General features: G+C 36.9%; 1 protein-coding gene and 1 long non-coding RNA gene across 2 annotated transcripts in view; both read left to right on the top strand.

The window, feature by feature from the left end:
* Window positions 1–9,571, top strand: part of adgrl3.1 (adhesion G protein-coupled receptor L3.1) — a 124,504-nt gene extending 114,933 nt beyond the window's left edge. Inside the window, 6 exon segments of the mRNA XM_051916618.1 lie at window positions 1,029–1,157; window positions 1,623–1,719; window positions 4,384–4,509; window positions 6,445–6,462; window positions 6,808–7,219; window positions 7,221–9,571. Of these exon segments, the coding sequence (XP_051772578.1) occupies window positions 1,029–1,157; window positions 1,623–1,719; window positions 4,384–4,509; window positions 6,445–6,462; window positions 6,808–7,219; window positions 7,221–7,725 (1,287 nt within the window). The 3' untranslated portion in view covers window positions 7,726–9,571.
* Window positions 9,572–15,508: 5,937 nt separating this feature from the next.
* Window positions 15,509–18,997, top strand: LOC127497052 (uncharacterized). The gene is made up of 3 exons (XR_007925490.1): window positions 15,509–15,683; window positions 16,847–16,917; window positions 16,998–18,997. It is a non-coding gene; the product is annotated as an uncharacterized LOC127497052 (long non-coding RNA).
* The last annotated feature ends 5,392 nt before the right edge of the window (window positions 18,998–24,389 follow it).

Below are 24,389 nucleotides of genomic sequence, written 5' to 3'. Positions count from 1 at the left end.
CGCCTCTCACAAATGTCTCCATGGTTGCAAGGCACGCTCCTTGTGCAAACAGGGGGTCACAGACGCTGCGTAATACCATTGCGCCTGCTGCACCCATGGTATGGCAGCAAAGTTCCTTGATTATTACGCCGGAATGAGAGTATAGTTCCTAGCCATATCGGCCTAGAAAATTGCAACTTTTCATTTTCCGTCGGTCTTAGTACACGATGTAACTACAGAAGAGTCAAGTTTTAATTAGGAAAAATATCTAAACACTTTGGTCATTTTTGAGCGAGATGCTAACGGTCTAATCAGATTCAATGAACTATGCTAAGCTATGCTAAAAGTGGTACCGCCAGACCCGGAGATCGGCTGAATGGATTCGAAAACAGTAAAAGTGTTCCTTTAACAGGATGCAATAATATCATAGAGTGTAAATGATTATATTTATTAAAATTATTAAATGGATGCTGCCCTATTGGGAGAATAAAAACCCTTCCTACACCTTCCCCTAACCCTACCCAATAAACACTTTTAATATTATTAAACACTCGTTCGCAGTTTATTTCCACTTTTAGAACATTATTTTCATTTTTATTGAAAATAAATGCGAGCTTGGCAAAAGGCGGATTCGAACCCGCGTCGATCACGTTAAAAGCCAGATCTGTAAGCCTTACTCACTACTGTTGCTCCACTGAAGACGTTGAATTCCATGCGTCTTTTATAAAACTTGAGTGGCCCAACCAAACATTGGTGGGCGGAGCTAGTGTAAATAACGTTTGCCAACAAGGGACGCTATTTGCACTTAGTGTAAATAGAAACTCTCTATATGGCTATATATATATATATATATGTTAGATGTGATTAATCACAATTAATCAATTTGACAGCACTCATTTTTATATATTTATTATATATATTTGTACAAAATTAAATTGCGATTTAATTCAGTTCAATTCAATTTAATTTAATTGTTAACTGAAGCATTTCTCACTTCCCTAAAACCTTGGTTAACCAAACTGTGTGTGTGTGTGTGTGTGTCTTTGCAGGTGCGTAAGGAATATGGCCGTTGTCTCCGCACACACTGCTGCAGTGGGAAGAGTGTGGAGTCAACCATCTCCACTTCAACAAAGACCAGTACGGCACGCACACCTGGACGCTATTCCACTAACTCACAGGTATCATGCACACACCGTACACACACCTGCAGGGGATCCTTCAAAACCATCTCAAGTGATTTTTCTAGGCCAGTGATTGTTGAAGCTGTCAGTGGTCAATGCAGTCATCGGCTTGTTATTTCTTTGCACAGAAAGCACTTTAGCTCTGGCGTTTTCTTATTCATAGGTGAATACAGTCCCACATGGCCCAATTTCACATTCAGCCTTATTTTAAATGTTGCACTCAGCATTCTGCTCACCTTATTATTCGTAAATATAATTAGGTTTTCAATACCATATTCCAATTAACAATGTTCAGTGCCGATAAAATGAAACAATACAATCCTCAGTAATAGGATGTCTGTAATATGTATGATATAAGATACAGTATATAAAATAAGTGAGCTGCATTACACTTACTGATACATAGCACAATGTCTTTGTTCAGAAACTAAAATTCGACCCCCTCTCTTCTTCTGTTGTCAGAGTCGTATTCGTAGGATGTGGAATGACACTGTCAGAAAGCAGTCGGAGTCATCTTTCATCACCGCTGATATGAACAGCTCAGCGACTCTCAACAGAGGTAAAGCCAACACACACACACAAACACAAACATGCACCCATGTGTACACATGTACACAGTATTCATACACATACATATTGACAGAAACTGCTTCATATACACACACAGACAAACAGGTTGTTTGGATCTAATATGAGAAAAGTGGAACTGAAACCATTTCAATTATCATTTGACTACTAGAGGTTAATTCTGACCAGTGAACTTTGCCATGACACAGAACAAAAATATACCCTGAAAATATATATATATATTTTTTCCCAACTATGGCCACTTTTTAGTTTTGTGGACATTATTTTATTATTTCAGCATTTTTCTTTTTATTATATGGAAGTTCATTTATTTTTGCTATACTTAAATGCCTTTAATGTATAAATTTTATTGATTTAAGGCCTTTGCACACTGAGTCCGAAATTTTCGTACGTGTTTTTTCATATTCGTGATCCTAAAAATTTGTCATGAACAGAGACCTTGCACACTGAGTCCGACGCGTATTAATGAATCCATTGCGAAAAAATTCGCAAAATAATACAAAATGAAGTCTTCAAGCAGTGAGCATGATTTAGTTGTCCTCTCTCTTCTTAAAAAGACAAAAAGAAAGAGGAAATATTGGGTACATCCAATTCTGAGATTGCGTAGAGAGGAAGGAGAGTTCCACCTCATCAAGGAGCTGCGTGATTATCCCGAGTGTTTCAAAGTTTACTTCAGGATGTCAGTGCCTCAGTTTGATGCTTTGCTAGCGATACTGGCACACTCTATCTTTATATTCTGTCTCTTTCTGCACTTTGTTTGTCATACAGTGCTACTGCTTTGTGCTGTAGACGACGTGGATCAACTTGTCAGATGGCATTGGGGATTTTGGCGTTCGCGTACGGTGGCTCTGAATTGTCAAAACGTCTCTCAAAATGCGTGCCACGGATGCGAAAAACGCAGAAAATCGAACCTGATCCGAATTTTTTTTTATGACGGACGAAAGTTTCGGAGGCAGTGTGCAAACGTGATTGACATAACGTGAGGTCATATTTATTTTTTAACGTGCGAAAATTTCGCATGCGAATTTCGGACTCAGTGTGCAAAGGCCTTTGTCCTTGTCATTGAGCTAGATTTTTTTTAAATCTTAATTTGTGTGAAAATCCATCATAAATATGTGAATTATTACATTTTAATAACTATGAAAATCTAAGAAAAGAATGAAAAGAAAGGATTTATATATATTTTTACACAACAACTGTCCCTCACTTGTTGTCATTTCTATCATAACCAATATTTGTTTATTGGTTATGATTGTTTATTGAAGATGCAAAATTGTCACTGAAGAGTATGCTTGACATGTGACGTGAACATGTGACATGTGAAGAAAACTATTATGATATGGTGAATATAAACATTTTTAGTGTGCGTCATTTCCAATCAAGCTTTGTAAAAACTGACAATAGTGTGTGTGTGTGTGTGTGTGTGTGTGTGTGCGTGTGTGTGTGTGTGTGTGGTCTTGGTAAACCCTACGTTATGGGGACAAAATATCCCCAGAAAGATATATCCGAAATCCTTGTCCTTGTAGGGACATTTTTGGTCCCCATGAGGAAAACAGCCTATAAACCATACTAAGTGATGTTTTTTGAAAATGTAAAAATGCAGAAAGATTTCTGTGGGTTAGGGGGATAGAATATACAGTTTGTTCGGTATAAAAATCTATGGAAAGTCCCACAAAACATGAAAACCCAACGTGTCTGTGTGTGTTTAGGATACATAAAAACTTAACAAGACAAATGAGTCAGTTGTTTTATTCCCAAAATGATGAAAATGTAATTAACTGCAATTTCCATCACAGTTATTTACACCACAGAATGTCATTAAACACAATACACAGTTGGAAATGACACTGTGTTGGAAATGTTCATGACTCAGAAAAAATGACAGAATCCTCCTGTGATGCATGTGTCCACTGCTGGACTTTGTTAGCAGATAAATGGAAAAAAAAAATAGTGAGAGTGTGAAAAGTGTTTTAACAGAGTTCACAGGGCCAAAAGTGTCCATATAAAGAATTGTATATGATTGTTTCATGAGAGAAAGAAAAAAAAAGAGGAACTGGAGAAGAATCTGGAACGCAACAGAAAAGTCATCCAACTTCCTGACCCTGGAGTCCAAATGGATCAGACATCTGTGTGTGTGCTCATGTTCTGCTCATTCTCAAACCCTGCCTGCCTCTGTTATGTCCAAACGCTAATATGATTTGCTCCTCTGAGCTCCTTTGTCTTCTCTGTCCTGTGTAAACAAGAATGTGAGCTTTTAAAAGTCTTCCAGCGACATCAGAGCTGAAGCCATGGAAAAACGTTCCCAATCAAGTCACACTGGCAAGACAAAATGTCAAACATCAACAGCTGTCCAACATAAACATCATCTATGCAGAGCTCTGTACTGATATTACACTCCACATGGGAGGTTTTACATTCCTGTCCGCTCGAACTAACATGCTGCGACTGCTGATGTTTAAAGCTGTTTAAACACAAATTTACTGACTTCTTGTCTGCATCGTTCTAACTGTTTATTGTACACCTTTTTTCTGTCTCTTTGTTGCTCCTTCCTTCTGTCTTCTCTCAACTCCCTGTCTCCATATCTGTATCTCTTCCTCTCTCTCTCTCTTTCTGTCTCTGTTTGTGGGTGTTGTAGGTACCATGGCTAACCATCTCATCTCCAATGCTTTGTTACGTCCTCATGGCACTAATCCTTATAACACACTACTGGGAGAGTCTGCTGTGTACAATAACCCTACTGCCAACATGTTCAACACACAAGGTTTGCCTCTCACATACACATTTACAAACTTTTACAAACAGCACATTTCAGACAGTAACTGTCTCTCAGGGTGACAACTGTAATGGAAAATTGACATGGCTCCTCCTTAAAAAAAAAAAAAAAAAAAAAAGTATTCATTATGGCAATTAAAAATGTTAGGTTACCCCAAAGATGAAAATTCTTTATTCCCCCCACCCCCCTCTTACCACACAAGATGTTAGGCAGAATATTCACACTGCTCATTTCCATACAATGAAAGTGAATTGGTACAGATACAGACATTTTCAAGCTAAAAAAAATTCTGCTAAAATTGGCCTTTTCATTTGTTCATAACTGCTGTAAGTTTTTAATACTATTTTTATTATTATAATTAAATAATTTTGGTTTATATACATTTTTACAAATATACATTTTATATCAATATATATTTATATTTATTTAGAATTTATGATTTTTTTTATTTTGTTCTTAATAATAATAATAATTCATATTAATACATATTTTAATTTCAGTATGATTTACTGATTAACATCTTGCACACACACACATATGGGGTATTTCCAGAAACATAAAATATATATTTATATTATATACTGTATATATAAAATATAAATTTAAAATACCAATATATTGTAAATATATTTTAAATACCACCTATTATAAACAATTATTTAATTGAAATTTGATTTGATTATATTTAATAAATTAACTTCTATTTTTAATCTTTAATTACCTATAATCCGATAATTTTGATTAAATCATTATTAATGTGGTGGTTGTGGTAATTTTATGGTGCAGTATGAAAAGTTAAAATCTCTACTGAACCTAATTGTTTATATACTGTACATACATATATATATATATATATATATATATATATATATACACACACACACACACACAACATTGATTATTACGAGTGCTGTCAAACCAGTAATGGCGATCAATCGCATCCAAAATAAAAGTTTATGTTTACATAATATATGTATGTGTACTGCGTATATTTATTATGCATATATAAATACACACACATGCATGTACATATTTAACAAAAATATATTATATTTATATATAAAATATTTTAATTTACATATAAATATATATATATATATATATATATATATATATATATATATATATACGTAAATATTTCTGAAATAAATACATGTATGTATGTGTATTTATATATACATAATAAATATACACAGTACACGCACATACTTTTATTTTGGATGTGATTAATCGCCATTAATCGTTTGACAGCACTAATTATTACATTATCTAGTGTTACTTGCAATACTCGTTAACACTTTATTTTACAGTGTCCTTGTTCCTTGTTGCACGTTACATGCATTTACTATAGTAGTTACTATAAATTGTGCATAATTACGTGCCACTAACCCTAAACCACACAACTAATCTTAATCCTAACCCTATAGTAAATACATGTAGTTAATTCTTATTACTCAGTACTTAAATGTATAATTACACTGTAACACAGAGACCTTAAAATAAAGTGTAACCCCATACTCCATACTGTATGTTGTAGAGTTCTTTTATATTATTTTTAATTTAATTAAACTTCCTTAAATTTAAATATGAAAAGACGATTCTGTGTCCTGAGTCAGCAGAGTTAGCAACAGTGATATCCTACATACATACTTCCTTTGTCTGTTTAATGAGCTTGTTTATGTTGTTTCTATGTCCATCTGTTATGTTTAATAATTTGGTGGTACGAGAACATTTCAGCCTAGCATCTGTCCTAAACTCAGCAGGTTAGCATTCAGTCACTAATGCCTGTCACAGTCTGAACTGAATATAATACTTCTCTCTCTCTCTCTGAGGACATGTTCCATAAGCATTTATGTGTGTAATCATTCTCTCTCTCTCTCTCTCTCTCTCTGTCTCTGTCTCTCCTTTCATGCGGGTCTGCAGCCTCCTACAGAGATTCAAGTATGATTCATTTACTTTCACAACAGCTCCACGTTTATAATATATTCTCCTTTGCTTCTCTCTTCTTTAATCTTCTCCTTTTCCTCATCCCTCCCATTCCCTCCTCTTCTCCTTCCCCCTGTTAAATCCACATCCCACCTGTATTCATCTGTTTTTTTGATAAAAGTTAATATCCCATTTGATATCATCTTTCATGAAGCATACTGTATATGAACCGATTCATATTACCAGCAATCACAAATACTGTACATATAAGAATATTTTTGTACCAAACTGTAAATTGTAAATGAGGTAAATGTGTGTGATTCTGTGTAATTGTGATTTGTACCATTTCTTGTGTTTCAGAGGGCATTCTAAACAACGCACGAGACTCCAGTGTCATGGATACGCTGCCGCTTAACGGTAACCACGGCAACAGCTACGGTGTGGCAGCAGGCGATTACCTTACCTACAGTTCTCGTGGCAGCGAGCCGCCGACCACGCTTGAGAAAAAGATCTTGAAAGAGCTGACGGCAAACTACGCCCCATCCTACCTGAACACCCAGGAGCGACAAGGGAAAGCCCACCAGGGGACCTTGACCAATAAACTTAACAACCACCTGGCCAACGGAGGGGTCGCGGGGTCATCGTCCATCGCAAAGGATGACGTCATGGTGCTCGACAACCCCGGAGCGTTTCATCGGCATGACGACGGGGGAGGGTTGAGCCTGGAGCTCATTAGGGAGGAGTCACAAGCACCGCTCCTCCCACCGAGGACCGCCCCCTCCAGAAAACCACGCCCCCATGCACACGTTCTCAGCCCACCGGCGCCTGCCGCAGGAGAACAGCGAGAGCTTCTTCCCGCTGCTCCCCAACGACACACACTCTTCGCACACACACACTCCCCGCACACACACGCACACGCACTCGCCCCTCAGAGACTCGATCTATACCAGCATGCCCACGCTCACTGACCTCCCCCATGGCACTGATGACCTCATCAACGGTCTCCATGACGACGAAGACGATGAGGATGACGACGGCGAGGAGGAAGAAGGCAGCGAGCTGCACCTGGCCAACGGCAAAGGGGTCGTCATGGAGACGGACGACGTGTACTACAAAAGCATGCCGAACCTAGGCTCCAGGAACCACATACAGGAACTGGAGAGCTACTATCAGATGGGACGCGGTGGCAGTGACGGGTTCATCGCCCCACCTGAGAAAGAAGACTCGTCACCTGAAGAACAGCCACCAGACCCCTCACAGCTGGTCACCAGCCTATAGACACCGACGCACACACACATTCTCAGTTAGCGTGTGTGTGTGTGTGTGTGACACAATGCACAAGGCATGGGATACACTACCTACTGCACTGATAGGAAGCCCCTAGAGAGACTGATCCCAGATAGCCCCCCGATTCCAGTACATACAAGTATCCTGTCACCAAAATCCTGCTCCAGTTAGAACCAGTAATCAGAACTAGTAACCCATTCCTACGCTAGAACAAGGACTACCGCGTGTAGGTAGGTCTCGTGGACTTTTTTCTTGTCAATCTCCTTGGAAACCGATCTGCTGAGTAAAACTCGTGGACAAACTTTTGCTCCCTGGATCATTTGCATAGCTCTCCTTGATGAAAACCTTCATCCAATGGCTGTCAGATTCTTCTCGAAACTCACCACGGATCGTGGAGAGCGTGTAAACAGACTGTGGAAAACTAGCTGCCATTTTAGATGACCGTGTATGATAATGAGACCACCGACCCAGACTCTGAACTCTTCTGTCGTACTGAACTGCATTACACCCACAAGTCTCTAGACTTCTCTATGATTCTCTGCTGCACACATTCCTTCTCGTTTAGCACCGATCTCGTTTCTCGAGCGTGAAATCACAAAAGGCGCATCTAATCTTAAAGACTGAGGACGCATCTTGTTTTCTTATGTTTATTTTTCAGTAATAATCTCAGTTATGGGAAAGGTAATCTTCACTAATTACAAAGAAATGGAACAGTTTTCCATGTAAAATGTACAGATTCCCGATATTGCATATGATCGTATGCGTTTCATGTTTTTTGAGATATTTTGGCCCTTGTATGTGTTTTTGTAGACTAGACCAATCCCACAATGCTGTGCTGGTCCTCCAAAATACTACCCCTTATTACCGCACAGCACACACACATGCACACATATCTACATATACAAGCATACACACTCTCGTTTGGAGGGCTTCCTCCTTTTTTCCAAATGCAACACTTCGTCATTCTAAATCTCACTGTGTCGATGATATCCAAGAGACTCTGTGGAACTGACTGTTGTGTGAATGACAGCTACTGCAGATGGGATCCCAATGATGCTGGAATGTCGTTATGTCATGAGTTCTAGAGCATTTACCCTTGAACACGCCATCTTTTATGCGTAAGAGCAGAAATCGTCCAATGGAAGCAGGTTGAAGAATTCCAGCTTATTGATATTCCTGTCATACGTGTTGACACAGCTAAAATTGTTCTCAGGCGAAAAGATGTTCTATTATTGTGATGGTTTTACATATCAAGTCTGTTTTTAACAGTTTAATTAAGAACCGTAAGAAAGGCTCGCGGGGCGTGAATTGGAAAGGGTCCGAGTTGAGGCAAGAACGCAAATGAAAGTGTGGACTGGGGAAAACATGATTAAAAATCATGTGTGTACACATAAAATAACCATGTAAAGGAACAGACTAGGCTTTTAATGGAGTGGTTTGGAAGATGGAAACAACCTTGTAAAGGTCAGTTTCTGAAACTACTGTTTACTTGTTCTCAAACTGAGACTCCCTGTAGCTTGCACATCTATCCCTTGTTAACCCACCCTCAGAATTGACTGCATATTTATTCCTGTGATTCAGTCTTGTTTTTTATTTTTTATTTTCCAACAGATCAGAAATGTAGGATCTTAGAGAGCGTCGGGAAAAGAATCGGATCGGCACTGAGACCTTTTTTTATTGTTATTATCATCAATATTATTATTATTACAATATCAATGAAATTATTATTTATTCTTTTCATATGCATTCTAAACTGAATGAACTCATAACTAATATTTGTTGTAACAGTGAAAGTTGTTTGCCAACAAATAAAATGACTGAATTAATATTTACAATATTTCACAGGGGAGAGGTGTGAGTTTCTGCTTCTTATTTTTTTCTGGTTTTTTTTTTTTTTTGCTTTTTAATTCAATTTTTCAATTATAGACCGACGCTTTCAACAGGACAAAGAAATGGTCATGACTCCTCTGGGCAGTTTTTTAGGGAAGGATTGTCATGGAGTAAATTGTACTGTGGATTGTGATTCTCTGTTGAAAATCCTTTTGGACTAGACTTAATCTCTGTCTGGGAAACCAGCCGGGAGACTTTAACAGTCAGTCGTTCTATACTGACCCAGTTTCGGTACCGAAACGAGCACGGTACCAATTAATTATGCACATCTGAGAAGAGCGCCAGCACAAACAGTGTAATTACGACCTATTGATTTTCATGTCTTTCCATGCAAACAGACACACGTCCGTCTGCAAACACGCCCAAATGTCAGACAGCCTGCGCGTGTGAGTGTGTCAGTGAGAGTTCGCTCTGCCAAATGTTACCACCTTCATGAATATTTATAGGCCATTTTGACAGGCACTTGAACATTTTGAAATGAAGGAAAGATGCAACTTTCCCCTCCAAGCAGAATATATAGCTCCATACTCTAGAGCCCTATCCTGCCTTTGACGTGTGTGTGTGCGCGCGCGTTTTTGTTATTTATGAGGACACAAATTTGTATAATGACACAGGTATTACACTGGTATTACAACGTAAACATGAAATATGATATAATATAATATGATATGATATAATATACATTTCATGATTCCTCATATTTAAAATAGCTTTAAAAGCATACTAACAATGTTTTATTAAAAATGTAAAAATGCAGAATGTTTTCTGTGATGGGTAGGTTTAGGGGTATTGGTGTAGGGCGATAGAAAATACGGTTTGTACAGTAAAAAAACCATTACGCCTATGGAATGTCCCCACAATTCACAAAAACAAACGTGTGTGTGCGCGTGTGTGTGTGTGTTCTGTAGGCAGCCGATGAGATTTAAAAGTTGCTTTTTATAGAAAGAAACTGTTCATGATTCAAGCTTTTAACCACCTACAGCCTATATACCACCCAAACTGAGTGTAGAAAACCTATAAGTTTGGGTACGACGAAAAGGGTGAGGAGGGAAATGATCTAGACAAGCGGTTCTCAACCTTTTTGACTTGAAGGTCCCCCAATAGGTCCAACACAATATTCGAAGGCCCCTATCCTCCTCACCCCCGAGATATTTCCTCTAGTATTTGTGCTGTAATTATTGTGCTGCTGCTTGTTTTCAAACATTTTTTTAAAGGGATAGTTCACCCAAAAATGAAAATTCTCTCATTAATTATCACCCTCATGTCATTCAAAACCCGTAACACTTTTGTTCATCTTTTGAACACAAATGAAGATCTTTTTGATGAAATCTGATAGCTTTCTATCCCTTCGTTGACACCTACGCAAATATCCCTTTAACATAATGTTGGAGTGTTTGTACTAAAAATAACTGACCACAATTCATTTTGTGATTCCATGGAGATTCTGATTCTGTATGATTTTCAAAAAAAAAAAAATCTGTTATTTGTGTTTTAATAATTTGAATTAAGTTCGTTTTTAAAATATAATTACATGTATTTAAATAATAAATAGTTTTAAATTTTATTTTAATACTTAAAATTAATTATATATATATATATATATATATTAAAAATGGCAATTCAAATGATAAAAATACAAATTAAAACATTTGCATTATCACATTTGAATTTTTTTTTTTTTTTTTTTTTTTGTGGTCATCCTGTGGCCCCCTTGAAAGGTTTGCTGAGGCCCCTCAGTGGGCCACTGCCCCCGGTTGAGAACCACTGATCTAGACAGATGGCAGAGACTGCAGTCTTCTTCCTCGCCTCCTTCTCTCTGGCCTGTGTCTCAGGTTAATTAAATGAGACTGGAGAAGATGTGGGCCGGATCACAGCATGGGCTCTGTGATCACTTAGTGCTGCCTGTGACATTTTTACCCAGGCTGCCCACTCTAACATCAAAAGTGTTTTAACCACACATGCCCATTCTTGTCACAGTGCACCAGACATGAATATGAAATAAAAATACCTTCAGTGTGCTGGGTAAATATAATTGTCACAAAAATAATATATAAATCTACACATATTGTAAATATACATGATGGATATTACTTGATAATTGGACAGTATTAAAATGGGTGGGTTGGGGGTTCATACTATCCAATTATCAAGTCATATCCATCATGTATATTCATGCCATTGTGTACGCTCAACACACAATGGCCTGTACTTTGCCTGTATCAGCCTGTACAGGCCTGTTTTTGCCTGTACCAGCTCTTTTAAACTGTATTCAGCAAGTACTGTCATACAATAATCTCCTAATTTTAAACATTACCTAAAATGTTGACCCATGAAGAAACACTTACTGCATAACCATGTAATAAATATTTTAATTTTATGCACAAATTGTTTTGTTGACGGCATTTATCAGATTCTACCATTCAACCCTGTTACCCAAGTTATTGTAAGAAAAAAAAAAAAAAATATCAAACTAATATTTTATTCAATTTATGGAAAATATGTTTATCACCAACTTCAAACCAACATTTGGTCCCAAACTAATAGCAGCAAACCCCTACCGAGTGAAAGCTTAACCCTTATGCACCCGAAATGAACTTTGCTGAAACTTAAAAAAAAAAAAAAAAAGTTCCCTTCCTCTAAATGCCACGAGTCTTCACTTTGTTGACGCTTGCTCTGTAAACAAAAAAATAAAAAAATAAACTGTGATATCTGGTTGTATGTTAGTGTGACAAAAAAAGTCTCACTCAAGATGTTTCCATTTCACACGGAAATAGATGGGGAAACGATAAAATCAATACTTCTTAAAAAAAAAAAATAATAATAATTGTAGAAAACATTAAATAAATCAGCCACAACACAGAGCACAAATGCACAGAAATGAAGTGGCAACCAGTGGTGGGTAAGTTACTTCAAAAAAGTAACTAATTACTAATTACATCATCAATGTTGTATGTAAAATACTTTTCTAATTACTCTGTCTGAAAAGTAATTGAATTACTCAATAAGTAATTCAACTGTCTAACAAAATAATTCAATTCAACTCAAGTAATTACTAATTACTTCTTAAAATCCCTATAAACCTTGACTGGATAGACAATAGAAAGGAAACTCTTTTAATAATTTAAATACGAGTCAAACATGGAATAGTTCAGCCTTTTATAGCTTTTTAAAACATTTTAACTTTATTAAAACTACTATATTAATACTATAATACTTAAAAAAAATTAGGATGTCAAATAGCACAAATATGGATGTCACGATACCAAAAATCTAGTAGTGGGTACCGATACCACCAAAAGTGCACAATACTCAATACCAAAGTCGATACCACTGTAAAAAAAAAAAAAAAAAAAAAAAAAAAAAAAAAATGAAAGATACAAATAAAACAATGCTATATATTTTTTCAGGTAGGTCTAATAGTAGTAAGTAATAGTCTTGTAGTAATAGTCTAAAAATACCACAGAAATTGAATAACCAAATATAAAATAACTCTGCATAGTCATAACTGTATAAATTAAATATAGATTAATCCTTATTAAAGCTTTTCTTTTGTTGTTTGATTATTATTTATAATACAGACAGCCAATAGTAGACAGTAGCATGTTTTAAAGGCTGCTGTCACTAAGACCTAATGGACGGAGACAATATGCTGTTACACGCTGTTCACATTCACATAACCAACGCGAATATACGCCAAGACGGGCATTTTGACTTAACTGTGTGTGTATTTGAACGTTTATGTGTAATAAACCGCGAAAATGTGATACTCGCGAGAGGCGGCTATGTGTGTGCGTTTTGGTTGAGAGTGCACTGACTGAAGACCGTCTCTCAGAGAGCGCGCGCAGTTTTTTCTCCCAAGGACATATATAGCTTACATTTTACCGTAATGTTTTTGCCTACCTGTGTCAAAAAAGTTAAGTAACTGGAATATTTCCATTCTGCAAAACAGCCACTCGCTTCTGCCGACATCTTCAGACAGCGACTACACAGCCAACCGGTGCGAAGTTGCGAACTCACGCGCAACTGCACTACAGCTAATGATTTTAAAGAGGCAGCGTTCACTTTTACCTTTAGACGACAAATTTAGATTTTAAATTCAATATTGATTTAAACAGAACTGCTGAACTAATTTACAGTATGTAACGCAAAACAGTACATTATAAGTAACTGTAATTCAGTTACCTAAAAATGAACAGTAATCCCTTACTTTACTTTTTCAGTGGATAAGTAATTTAATTACAGTAACGCGTTACACCCAACACTGGTGGCAACACTATAAAATATCCATAATGCTGAACACTCAGCCCCAAAACAAAATGCAAGATGCTTCAGAAAGTCTCAAAAAGTTCTAGTGTGGATCTACAGGCAACTCTGGAAACAATCAATATGCACGTCAAACATTAGAAAGAGAAACTGTGTAAGCCTGGTCAGCAAGGAAGAAGCCTCTGCTCTCAAAAAATCCAATGTGATCCAACACCTACATGTGTTCTGGACATTGAGTCAAAGGTGGAGTTGTTTGGCCACAGTTTCAAGTGTTACAGTGTGTTTCTTGAAAACCAAACAGTGCATTTGAGAATAAGAACCTCATGCCAACTGTGAAGCACGATGGGAGTGTTTGGTTTGGGGGTGTTTTGCTGCTTCAGGGCCAGACAAACTTGCCATTATAATATTAACTATGAAATCCACATTATACTAAAGAGAGCATGAGGAGAATGTAAGGCCATCTGTAAAAAAAAATATATATAAGCTGAAGCTGATCTATAAGCAGACCTGAAAATCTGAAAAACTGAAAATCAAGTTCCGAATCCAAATGCTGGGACCTGCATAGAGGAAACTCTAACAGTATCACACACTTTACACTTTAAGGACCTCTGCATGGGAAAAATTGAAGTAAAAGACTTTAAGATTTTTTGAAGAATTTGTTTTTTTTGCCAAAAGGGGAAATCTCACAAAATACCATTTATTTTGTGTAGCTATTTTTTGTTGAATATAAGGTTTCAAAGTTATTGTTGTTATTTTTTAAATTATATAACCTTCACCAATCAATACTGTAAAAATAAAGTTCCAGTATCAACATGCCCACGTAGGTTGAAAAAGGAACTTTACCACCATCTTTAAACTAACATTTGGTCCCAAATCAGCAAATGCCTACAGAGTGACAACTTCACAATTTCACTAAATTCATGACTCTGTTCCCTATTCTAGTTTTTTATATAAAGTGTATTTAGTCATGGGGTGTATCAATTTTCATTATTTATTATGCAAATAATCTCAATCTATTTTCTCAAATTTTACACAGGTTACTGTAAGACAAATTATCAGTTTTATACATTTTATTTATTTATTGGAAAATATAAGTTTATCACTAACTTCAAACCAACATTTGGTCCCAAACTAGCAAATCCTTACAGAGTGACAGCTTAAATTAGGCCATGCAGTTTCTTCAGTTTCATACTTGTTGGTCCCGTTCACTGCCATTATAAACCTCGGATGCATCAGAATATTTATTAATATAACTCCGATTGTGTTCATCAGAAAGAAGAAAGTCATATACACCCAGGATGGCTTGAGGGTGGGTAAATCTTGGGGTAATTTTCATTTTAAAGTGAACTAATCATTTAATGTTAATTTCAATGTTTACTAATACATTATTAAAATCAAAAGTTCTATTTGGTAACATTAGTTAATGCACCGTGGACTAACATGAACAAACAATGAATAACTTTTTTTTTTATTAAAGGTACAATATGTAATATTTTCTGTCCACTAGAGGTCGCTAGAGGCCAATTCAATACAAAGGCGTAGCTTGATGACGCCAAGTTTAAACGCGGAATCTTGGGACATGTGGTCTTTACCTCACAACCGGTGGAAAATAATTGGGATAGGACTCGGGCAATCGTGTTCATGGATGCGATTATTAACGTTACTGTAATATGAAGCAGAGCAGGACCGAGTGTTGTGGGAGCTGAACGAGGTCGCTGGAGCGATTGCGAGCAGCGGAACTTTTATTATGACACAGTCGCCGGCGTTGCTTCCGCTTTTCCGGTTATGAGAATGAGGTAACGCAGCTCTGTTTATCATATTAGATACATTTGAGAGTGTTGAAAATTATGTTATAACGTTACTCTGTGCGTTCGCTCGGCGGCTGCTGTGAGACTTGTTTGAGACACACTGCAATAAGATCGATTTTAAAATATTTTAGATGTTGGATGGCTTGTGTTGATAAATGGCATGAAATTAATTTTAAAACGTATTGTATGATGGAGAAAATGCTGTAAGCTGTTACTAAAAGTAAAGCTGCATCTGATTATGCTATGTTAGCTACTTCACAAAATAGTGTTTTTCTCTGAGGCATGGTAAAGCATGGTACTCGCAAAAAATCAAGAAAACTATATTTAAACAATAAGACTAAACGTGTTGAGCAATATAACAACAATTAGTTTTTCTGTCTATAAATATATCAAAACAGTTGTTCCCTTGCCTATTAAAACATGTAAATATTAAAGCATCTTTGGTGTTTCCATGGTTTCTACAAAATAAAACCGGAAACCGAGGGGTAACGCGGGTATGACGCAACTGACAGGCGACTCCTCACACGTCCCGGAGACTTGGTTAAAATAGCAGTTTTCTCACGATTTACAAATAGTTGCAAACATTTGGGATGTTGTAAGTACTCAAATGAACAAAATATATAACATTGACCTAGTGGTTTTTGGATATTTTACTGCAAAGTACTTACATATTGTACCTTTAACTTACATTAACAAAGATTAATAAATACTGTACCAAATATATTGCTCATTGTTAGTTCATGTTAGTTTATACATTAACAAATGAGACCTTATTGTAAGTGTTACCATTTATTTTATACATTTTATTTAATGTGTATTTATTATTATTTATCTTTTTCCAGAAAGTAACACTATCACAAGGACACAATCTTTCATGGGGTGTACTTACTTTTTCACAGTACCGTATGTCAAATCACCAATGAAATTAGGCAAAAATATTATCACAGATTTTTTCTTTAGCTCAAAGATTTTTTTTTCTCTTCAAGTTGGACCAATGAATGTAAATGTGCAAGTTCTCAAATGTATAGTTCTTATATTACGGTTATCAGCCAGCATTATCCCGAGTAGAGCCAAAGTAATATTTTAAGTCTTTTCCTCAATATGTTTTGCATATTTAAAGCCTTAAACTAGCCTCCGGTCTTCCTGAACAGGTGCAAAGGCATGCGGAGAGTGTTCTGTGAGCACAAAGGGTCAACAGGCTTTATTGTAAATGCTGATGGGGGTGAGCTATACCTAACTCTCTCCCTATGCTATCTCTCGCTTATTAAACTTTATCTAACTTCCATTTTTCATTCTCTTTAGGATTTAGGAAATGCAGAGTAACCATGGAAACGCCAACAGCAGGATATCAGAGGCCGAATCATAACAGTGCAGCTAGAGCTCTCGCAGCCAGCAGAGTTAAGAGTCATGTGTGTGTGCGAGAGAGAGAGAGACTGGGATTCTGGGTAAAGGAACAACAAAAGAAGGAACAGGAGTCTTACTGAGATAACAGAGTTCTTAGCATCACTTATGCACTCTAACATTCCTACGCTCATGTCCACACCCTTAGAAAAAAGAACTGCATTTTTTCGACCGCAGAAAACGTAAATTGAACACAGTAGTACGGAACGCTGCTGCATTCCCATTATAACACAGTTAAACAACTGCAGTAATGCATCCAAATTAACACACAAGTGTTGCAATACTGAAAACCACAGTTCTACTGGGTGGATCTAATACTTTTTTGGCTGTTTATTGATAGTGTCAGCGAACAGGAAATGACAAGAGAGATTGGGATCAAGACATGTCAGCAGTTGTCATCACAATCCCCCTTTAGAGACCTTTAGTGAAGTGTCTTGGACAAGGGTACAAAAGTGATGGTTATCAGTGACACTCGAGTTTATGGTCTAATTATAACTTTTCAAATACATTTTAAATAGCTTAACAAGATCTGCAACGCATTAAGCTGTATGCGAGATGACGGTGTGAAAGCAGCTCTTCATCTCCCTCATCTGCTGCTCTCAGTGGAAACAATTCCTTTTATCTATTTTCACCATCAATCATCATAAGTTAGAAATGAGGCAAAACAGACAGGCAAGACAAGTTTATTTATATGTTATTTCACACATAATGGTAATTCAAAGTGCTTTACAAAAAAATAAGAGAAATAAGTCAAGTTTAAAATCATTTAAGGCTGTTGAGTAAGCAATAGCACTTTCAGATCATACTTCAATAATAATTGCAGTATCCACATGGATTCATTTTTCTAGGTCTTGTTTGAATATAAAGCACCAAATCTCTATATTTTTGCTATTTTGTTTACTATATACTGTATACTGTTTATTGCTTTATATAAGTGAACTGGCATTAGAAACAGTGATCTAACCTTTGTAAAAGTCTTCTTATATTATGGTCTCATATTAGATTAAATCGTGTACTTGATTTTTTTCAAGAATGAACATTTATCTTTGATATATGGTGACTAATGAGTCAGCTTCATGTGGATCAGGACGGCATTCAATCTTTTTTACATTTAAGTTAGTAGTAATTAAGGACCCGTTTTGCAAGAATTAAATTTGTCAGCAGAATTAATTATGACCAAATTATGGGAAACCTGTTATGTGATTTGGCTAAATGAAACTTGAATCTGAAACATTAGCTTTTTCCTCAGTTTTAGATCTGCATAGTTTTATGGTTTTCCTCTGAAATTAAACAAACTTGTTCATAAATTTGTCCCTTTTTTATTTCTATTAAAAATTTAATTATTCAGCTGGGTCAGCATGTGAAGTGACAATGAATAAACTGAGATTTGATCGTAGATAACAAAATAACAAAATATAAAGGTTCTGGATAAGTCTTAATGATAAATGTCACAGAAAATGATTCATTTGTATATACACAGAGTACAATGCCTTAAAAAGATGATAACCATGAAATAAAAAATATTTGATCATTAAAGGTTGACTCATATAAGTCATAAATCATCACAGCGGGTCTGAGAGAATGTATCATTTAATGTGTGTTGTTGTAAGAAACATTATTCAGTACTGTAGATAATACTTATGTGAAACACAAAAGGCAACATTAGCAGTGACTTGTGAATAATTTGAACATTTTTTAAGTAAATTTTGCAGTAATTTTATATCCACACAGACTGGTTTTTGTGTTTTATAAGGACTTTGATGGCCAAACCAGTAGGATGGTGGTTTAAGTGGATCAAACTTTCCCAATGCTCATGAAAAATAATAATGAACCACAAACTAAGCATTTGTTCATAAGGTAGGGGGAAAATCAAAATATCTTTCATTTATTTGTGTTACAACACAAGAATACCATGTAATCCTTCTTATTCATTTTGTTAATAATTGTCTGTTTATTATAAATGTGTCATTTTATTGTTGTTGAGTTTTGTTGTTGCACAGTGCGCAGAAGTCGCCAACTTTCTGCAGAGTCAATAGCTACAGACCTCCAAACTTCATGTGGCCTTCAGATTAGATCAAGAACAGTGCGTAGAGAGCTTCATGGAATGGGTTTCCATGGCCGAGCAGCTGCATCCAAGCCTTACATCACCAAGTGTAATGCAAAGTGTAAATTGTGGGGGATTATGGTGTGGGGTTGTTTTTCAGGGGTTGCGCTTGGCCCCTTAGTTCCAGTGAAAGGAACTCTTAATGCTTCAGCATACCAAGATATTTTGGACTATTTAATGCTCCCAACTTTACGGCGCCGGCGCCGTAAAGGCGACTGTGTCATCCCCAAATAGTTTGGGGATGGCCCCTTCCTGTTCCAACATGACTGCACACCAGTGCACAAAGCAAGGTCCATAAAGACATGGATGAGCAATTTTGTGGAGGAACTTGTCTGGCCTGCACAGAGTCCTGACCTCAACCCGATAGAACACCTTTGGGATGAATTAGAGCGGAGACTGCGAGCCAGGCCTTCTCGTCCAACATCACTGCCTGACCTCACAAATGCGCTTCTAAGAATGGTCAAAAATTCCCATAAAAATACTTCTAAACCTTGTGGAAAGCCTTCCCAGAAGAGTTAAAGCTGTTATAGCTGCAAAGGGTGGGCCAACTCCATATTAAACCCAACGGATTAAGAATGGGATGTCATTAAAGTTCATGTGCACGTAAAGGCAGATGTCCCAAAACTTGACAATATAGTATATATTGTCAAAATAGTGAAACAGCTTCTCGAACAATAAAAAATGTTTTCCAAAAATGATCCACAGCAGAGCTCACTGGACCACTGACCATGGCAGAGCTAGTGGATCGATAGAGGAGGTGGAGACCAAGGTGGAGCCGGAGGATCGAGGTGGAGCCTGTGGGAGTGAGGACAACAGTGGAGCCGGATCAAGATCAGTTCAGGAGCTAGCTAGTTCATTTATAGAAGTATTGATAAAAGTTCCCATAAATTAAAGAAAAATGATTGCACATGATGAATGCAGTCAATTGCGTAAAATAAAATAAAAATTTAAATGACAAGTTGAAAAGAGTCTTCTTGGGTGTATATTTTTTTACTTTATTACTTTTTTTTTGTAATGCATGGGTGAAAATCATGCAGTAACAGGGTTATGTTATATGTTATGTTAGGCTATCTAAGGTTATGTTATGCTAACGCGTGTAATAGTTGACACCAAGTTTGTTGAAAGTGCCATTTATTATCACAATGCCTGCAGTGTGGACCAATGTGCTGACATCTGGCACACATACACACGAAGAATTCTTAATGTGACCATAGAGCACAGCCTCTCAGAAATAAAGAATTAGCTTCCTCCAAACCAAAGGGTTTCATATGCTTCTGGTTTCCATAGTGATTATTTTATTCACCTGTTGTCGTGGTTTCCGTTTGCCAGAAGAGCTTTCAAGAGGTTGGAGGTGACCACTTGAGCCAACGTTAGAAAATGACAAGCAGAGCCTTAAAGTGCGGCGGTGCGCATGCGCCAATGTGTCATGCGTGCCCATAAAATAATGTTTTTTGCTAATGCTTTTTTAAAGTGTCTATTTGTGTAAAGATTGAGATATAAACATGTTGTGTTTAAGTATTGATGTGCCTACAGGCAAAAACAACTCAGTGTGAGAGACGATTTTGTCTCCATATCACAGTTGGCAGCCTGTGTGTGTATATGAGTGTGTGTTCTGTTTCTGCAGTTGGCAGCTTGTGTAAAGCAGATTTTCTTTTTTCAGCTCATCAAACTCAATCTCCTCAAGCGTCTCATACATGTCACCTCACAAACATTTTTTATTCCGTTAACCCTTTGTTCAGTGAAAACCACAGAGGACTTTTATATATTTACACGTATATGACTGACGGCTGGGATGGAGGCATGCTTCAGTGGGTCAGTGGGCAGGTCAGCTGGTGCTTGTAGCTTACTGGTTTAGGCTCTGGGACAGTAATGCAAATGTCACAGGTTTGATCCCAGATAGCAGGACATGTGAATTAGAGCATTACTAAAGGATCTTTATCTTTGTTGTGCCCTTGAGTGAGGCACTTAACTTCACACTGCTCCAGGCCAACTGCCCCTGCTATTAATGTCTTTTATGTTGCTTTGGAAGAAAAAATATTCCCTAAATAATCTTTGGTATGTGTTTGATTGAAACAAGATCAAAAGATTGCCTTCAATTTTTTAATTCATGGAACAGTGTTCAGGCCAATTTCACTTCGTTAATCTGATGTACTTCCGAGCCGAGTAAAGCATGGTACTAGATAAGAAAAACATTGTGGAACTTGATTTTATCCATCAGGAATTGATTGGATTGTAAATAGTGGGCGTTACAAACCAAGATGGAGCCAGATGGCTGGAGACAGGGGGTTGAATAATATTGGTGACATCAGCTGAAAAGTTTCTACTTTTTTTTTTTTTTTTTTTGTGGAATAACATGCACCAATGAATAAAGCTTTGTTCACACTGACAGTGATTTAATCTCTGGAGGTCGCTGAGCAGTTGCTACATTGTACTGCTGCTGATTTGCAAAAAATGTCACTCATGCCACAGGTATCATGTTCGTCCATTCCGTCTGCCCAATGAATCGAGTCTGCCTAGGACCCCAGGGGGTAGCCATTTGTAGTGCCTAATCAAAAGCCGTAAGAATTGCTGTAATTATGTGTAGGCTAAGCTAGCTTATGCTTATTATGCTTATGGCTATAGCTGTAGCTGTGCTAGCAGTGTGCTAACCAAGTACGCAGCAGTTAGCTTGCAAAACATGCCATATGTTATATATGTAAGCAATAAGGTACGAGAGGCTGTGCTGTATCGTGAATAAGTCACGGCTGAAGGGCGTTGTTAGGCACGACGCGAAGCCGTGACTTATTCACAATACAGCACTAGCCTTGAGTACCTTATTGCTTTTATAAAACAGTTACCACATAATACAAATATTAAAGCCAGAAATATGTATCAATGCAACTTTCATGAAGTAAACTTTTTCTAAAAGCCTTCCTTCCGCCGGAAAAAATAGTACCTGACCGTGAATGGCAACAGAAGTTTCATTAGATGGTGGCAAAGATGTCTTTATGAGTGTGTCAGTCAGTAGCGAAGACTTTTACATTGAAAAGACTGAACTGTTGTGAACATGAAACAAGACGCAACTGACAAATGCTTTGATTAGCGCTGTCAGTCATGGGAAAACCCCTTAACTGTTAAAAGGACAAGATAATACATCGGACATTTAAACAGATTTTTTATTATGAACATAGGACTGACCTGAAGGAAAATGCTAAATCCGAATGCAGGTAATAAACTTGCTCACTCGATCTCTTTCTCACAACACTCTTCTACATAATACAGTAAGCTTCAATTAACAATGTCAATTGAGAACATACAGTTTACATTGCTAAGAGTGGTTGCTAAGGGTGTAGTGATACACAGAACCGTTGGGTGAAGCGGTCATAGCCGTGTTTTATCATGAATACAACACAGCTATTGACCAGTCAGAATAAAGGACAGGAACTAACTATTTTATAATTTTAAATATGTAAATGCTCATAATAACATCAAAAAGTGATTTCTAATCAGGCTCAGAATAGAGTGCTGCAGGGATAATAATAATAATACATTTTATTTAAAGGTGCCTTTCAAAACACTCAAGGACACCGTATAGTTGAGTGATAGTCAACTTAGTATTACCCTGGCTGGTTCCCTCAACAAAAAGCCAATTTGTGATTCTTACATGTTTTGTTCATCAAGATAATATTCACAAATGAACACAACTTTTATTAATTTTAACACCTAAATACATTCGGTAGAACATTAAGGCTGCACTACCGCAACGTCTAATCAGTCTGGTGCCTGATATAATAAGAAATAATAGAAAATTGCTTATCCTGTATTTAGTATTAATCATGGCAATATGTTAATGTCTTAAAAGTACATGACATTACATGACCAAAGATAAAAAAAAGATAAAAAAAAAAAAAATCTCGTTCATTGTGTTTTCAGTTAGTCTTCAGCTTAGTCTAGCCCTAACTGGTTAATAAAAGCTCTTTTGATTTGCTAGAACAAGATATCACTAATAAGCTATGTTTATAGCATTGAATAAGGGGAGTAGAATCTTGTACACCAGATTGCTTTTCTTGCTGCAAATCACTGTCAGTGTGAACGCACTTTAAAGGGGACCAATTATGCAAAATTCACTTTTACATGGTGTTTGAACATAAATGTGTGTCAGCAGTGTGTGTACAACCACCCTATAATGGTAAAAATCCACCCACTAGTCTTTTTTTAATCCCCATAAATCATAAGCAGTGTCTCAGTACAAGCCGTTTGCAGATTGTAGCTTTTGTGGCATCACAAATGCTTAGGTCCCGCCCACAACTGCTGACAGACTCTACCCTATTAGCATAGACCCCGCCCTGAGTGAGCTGTTCACAATCCGCCATGTTTATCTCCTCACCAGAGCATTCAACAGCAGCATTCAAGTAAGAAATTTATTCTTATTAAAGCTACTAAGTTATTCAATCAAGAGCAGTGAGTGATTTTCTGTTTTTCTTTTGTTGTTTGATTCATATTAACAGCATACTGTATATAGCAGTAGGTACTGTATATTACACTGCTTTCACTTTAATACACAATATACACATGCGATTTCTTTCCTTGCTGTTTACGTTCACAGACATAACTGACTGTGTTTGTGAAGCTTGTGTGTTTTTGTCATAACCTTGTGTGTATTTGACAGTTCAACACCCCGTCTGACATCCAGGTTTCTGTGCATGTGTTTCGGATGTGTGCACTCAGAAAACCATATATCAGAAGTTTAGACTGATATGGCTTTAAAGCACATGCAGATAATACACTTTCATGATGATGAAGAACTGCAATGTCAAGTGAGCGTGACCACGATTGATACTCTCTGCCAAAAACTAACAAAACATCTGTTTGGTTTTGATTATCATCTCTGAGGCATGAGTTGTACAGGCTCCGCCCTCTTCTGGAAAGGGGGTGGGGAGCAGCAGCTCATTTGCATTTAAAGATAAATGCATGAAAACAGCATGTTTTTCCTTCCACTCAAAAATGGGCTTTTACAACATGGTATAATAAATTATCTTTGGCTATTTTGAGTTGAAACTTCACAGATAAATTCTGGGGACACCTGAGACTTTAAAGTCACTTGAAATGAAAACTGTGATTGTCTTTTCTTCTCTATTGTGACATAAAAATGGCTTCTTCATTTACAAGGGCACATGAAAAATTAAATTAAATTAAATAATGATATGCAG

This window comes from Ctenopharyngodon idella, chromosome 1, assembly GCF_019924925.1.
Source record: "Ctenopharyngodon idella isolate HZGC_01 chromosome 1, HZGC01, whole genome shotgun sequence".
NCBI classification, from domain to species: Eukaryota; Metazoa; Chordata; class Actinopteri; order Cypriniformes; family Xenocyprididae; genus Ctenopharyngodon; species Ctenopharyngodon idella.
The sequence above is the reverse complement of the archived record's forward strand: the minus strand, read 5'-3'. Positions and strand labels throughout refer to the sequence as shown.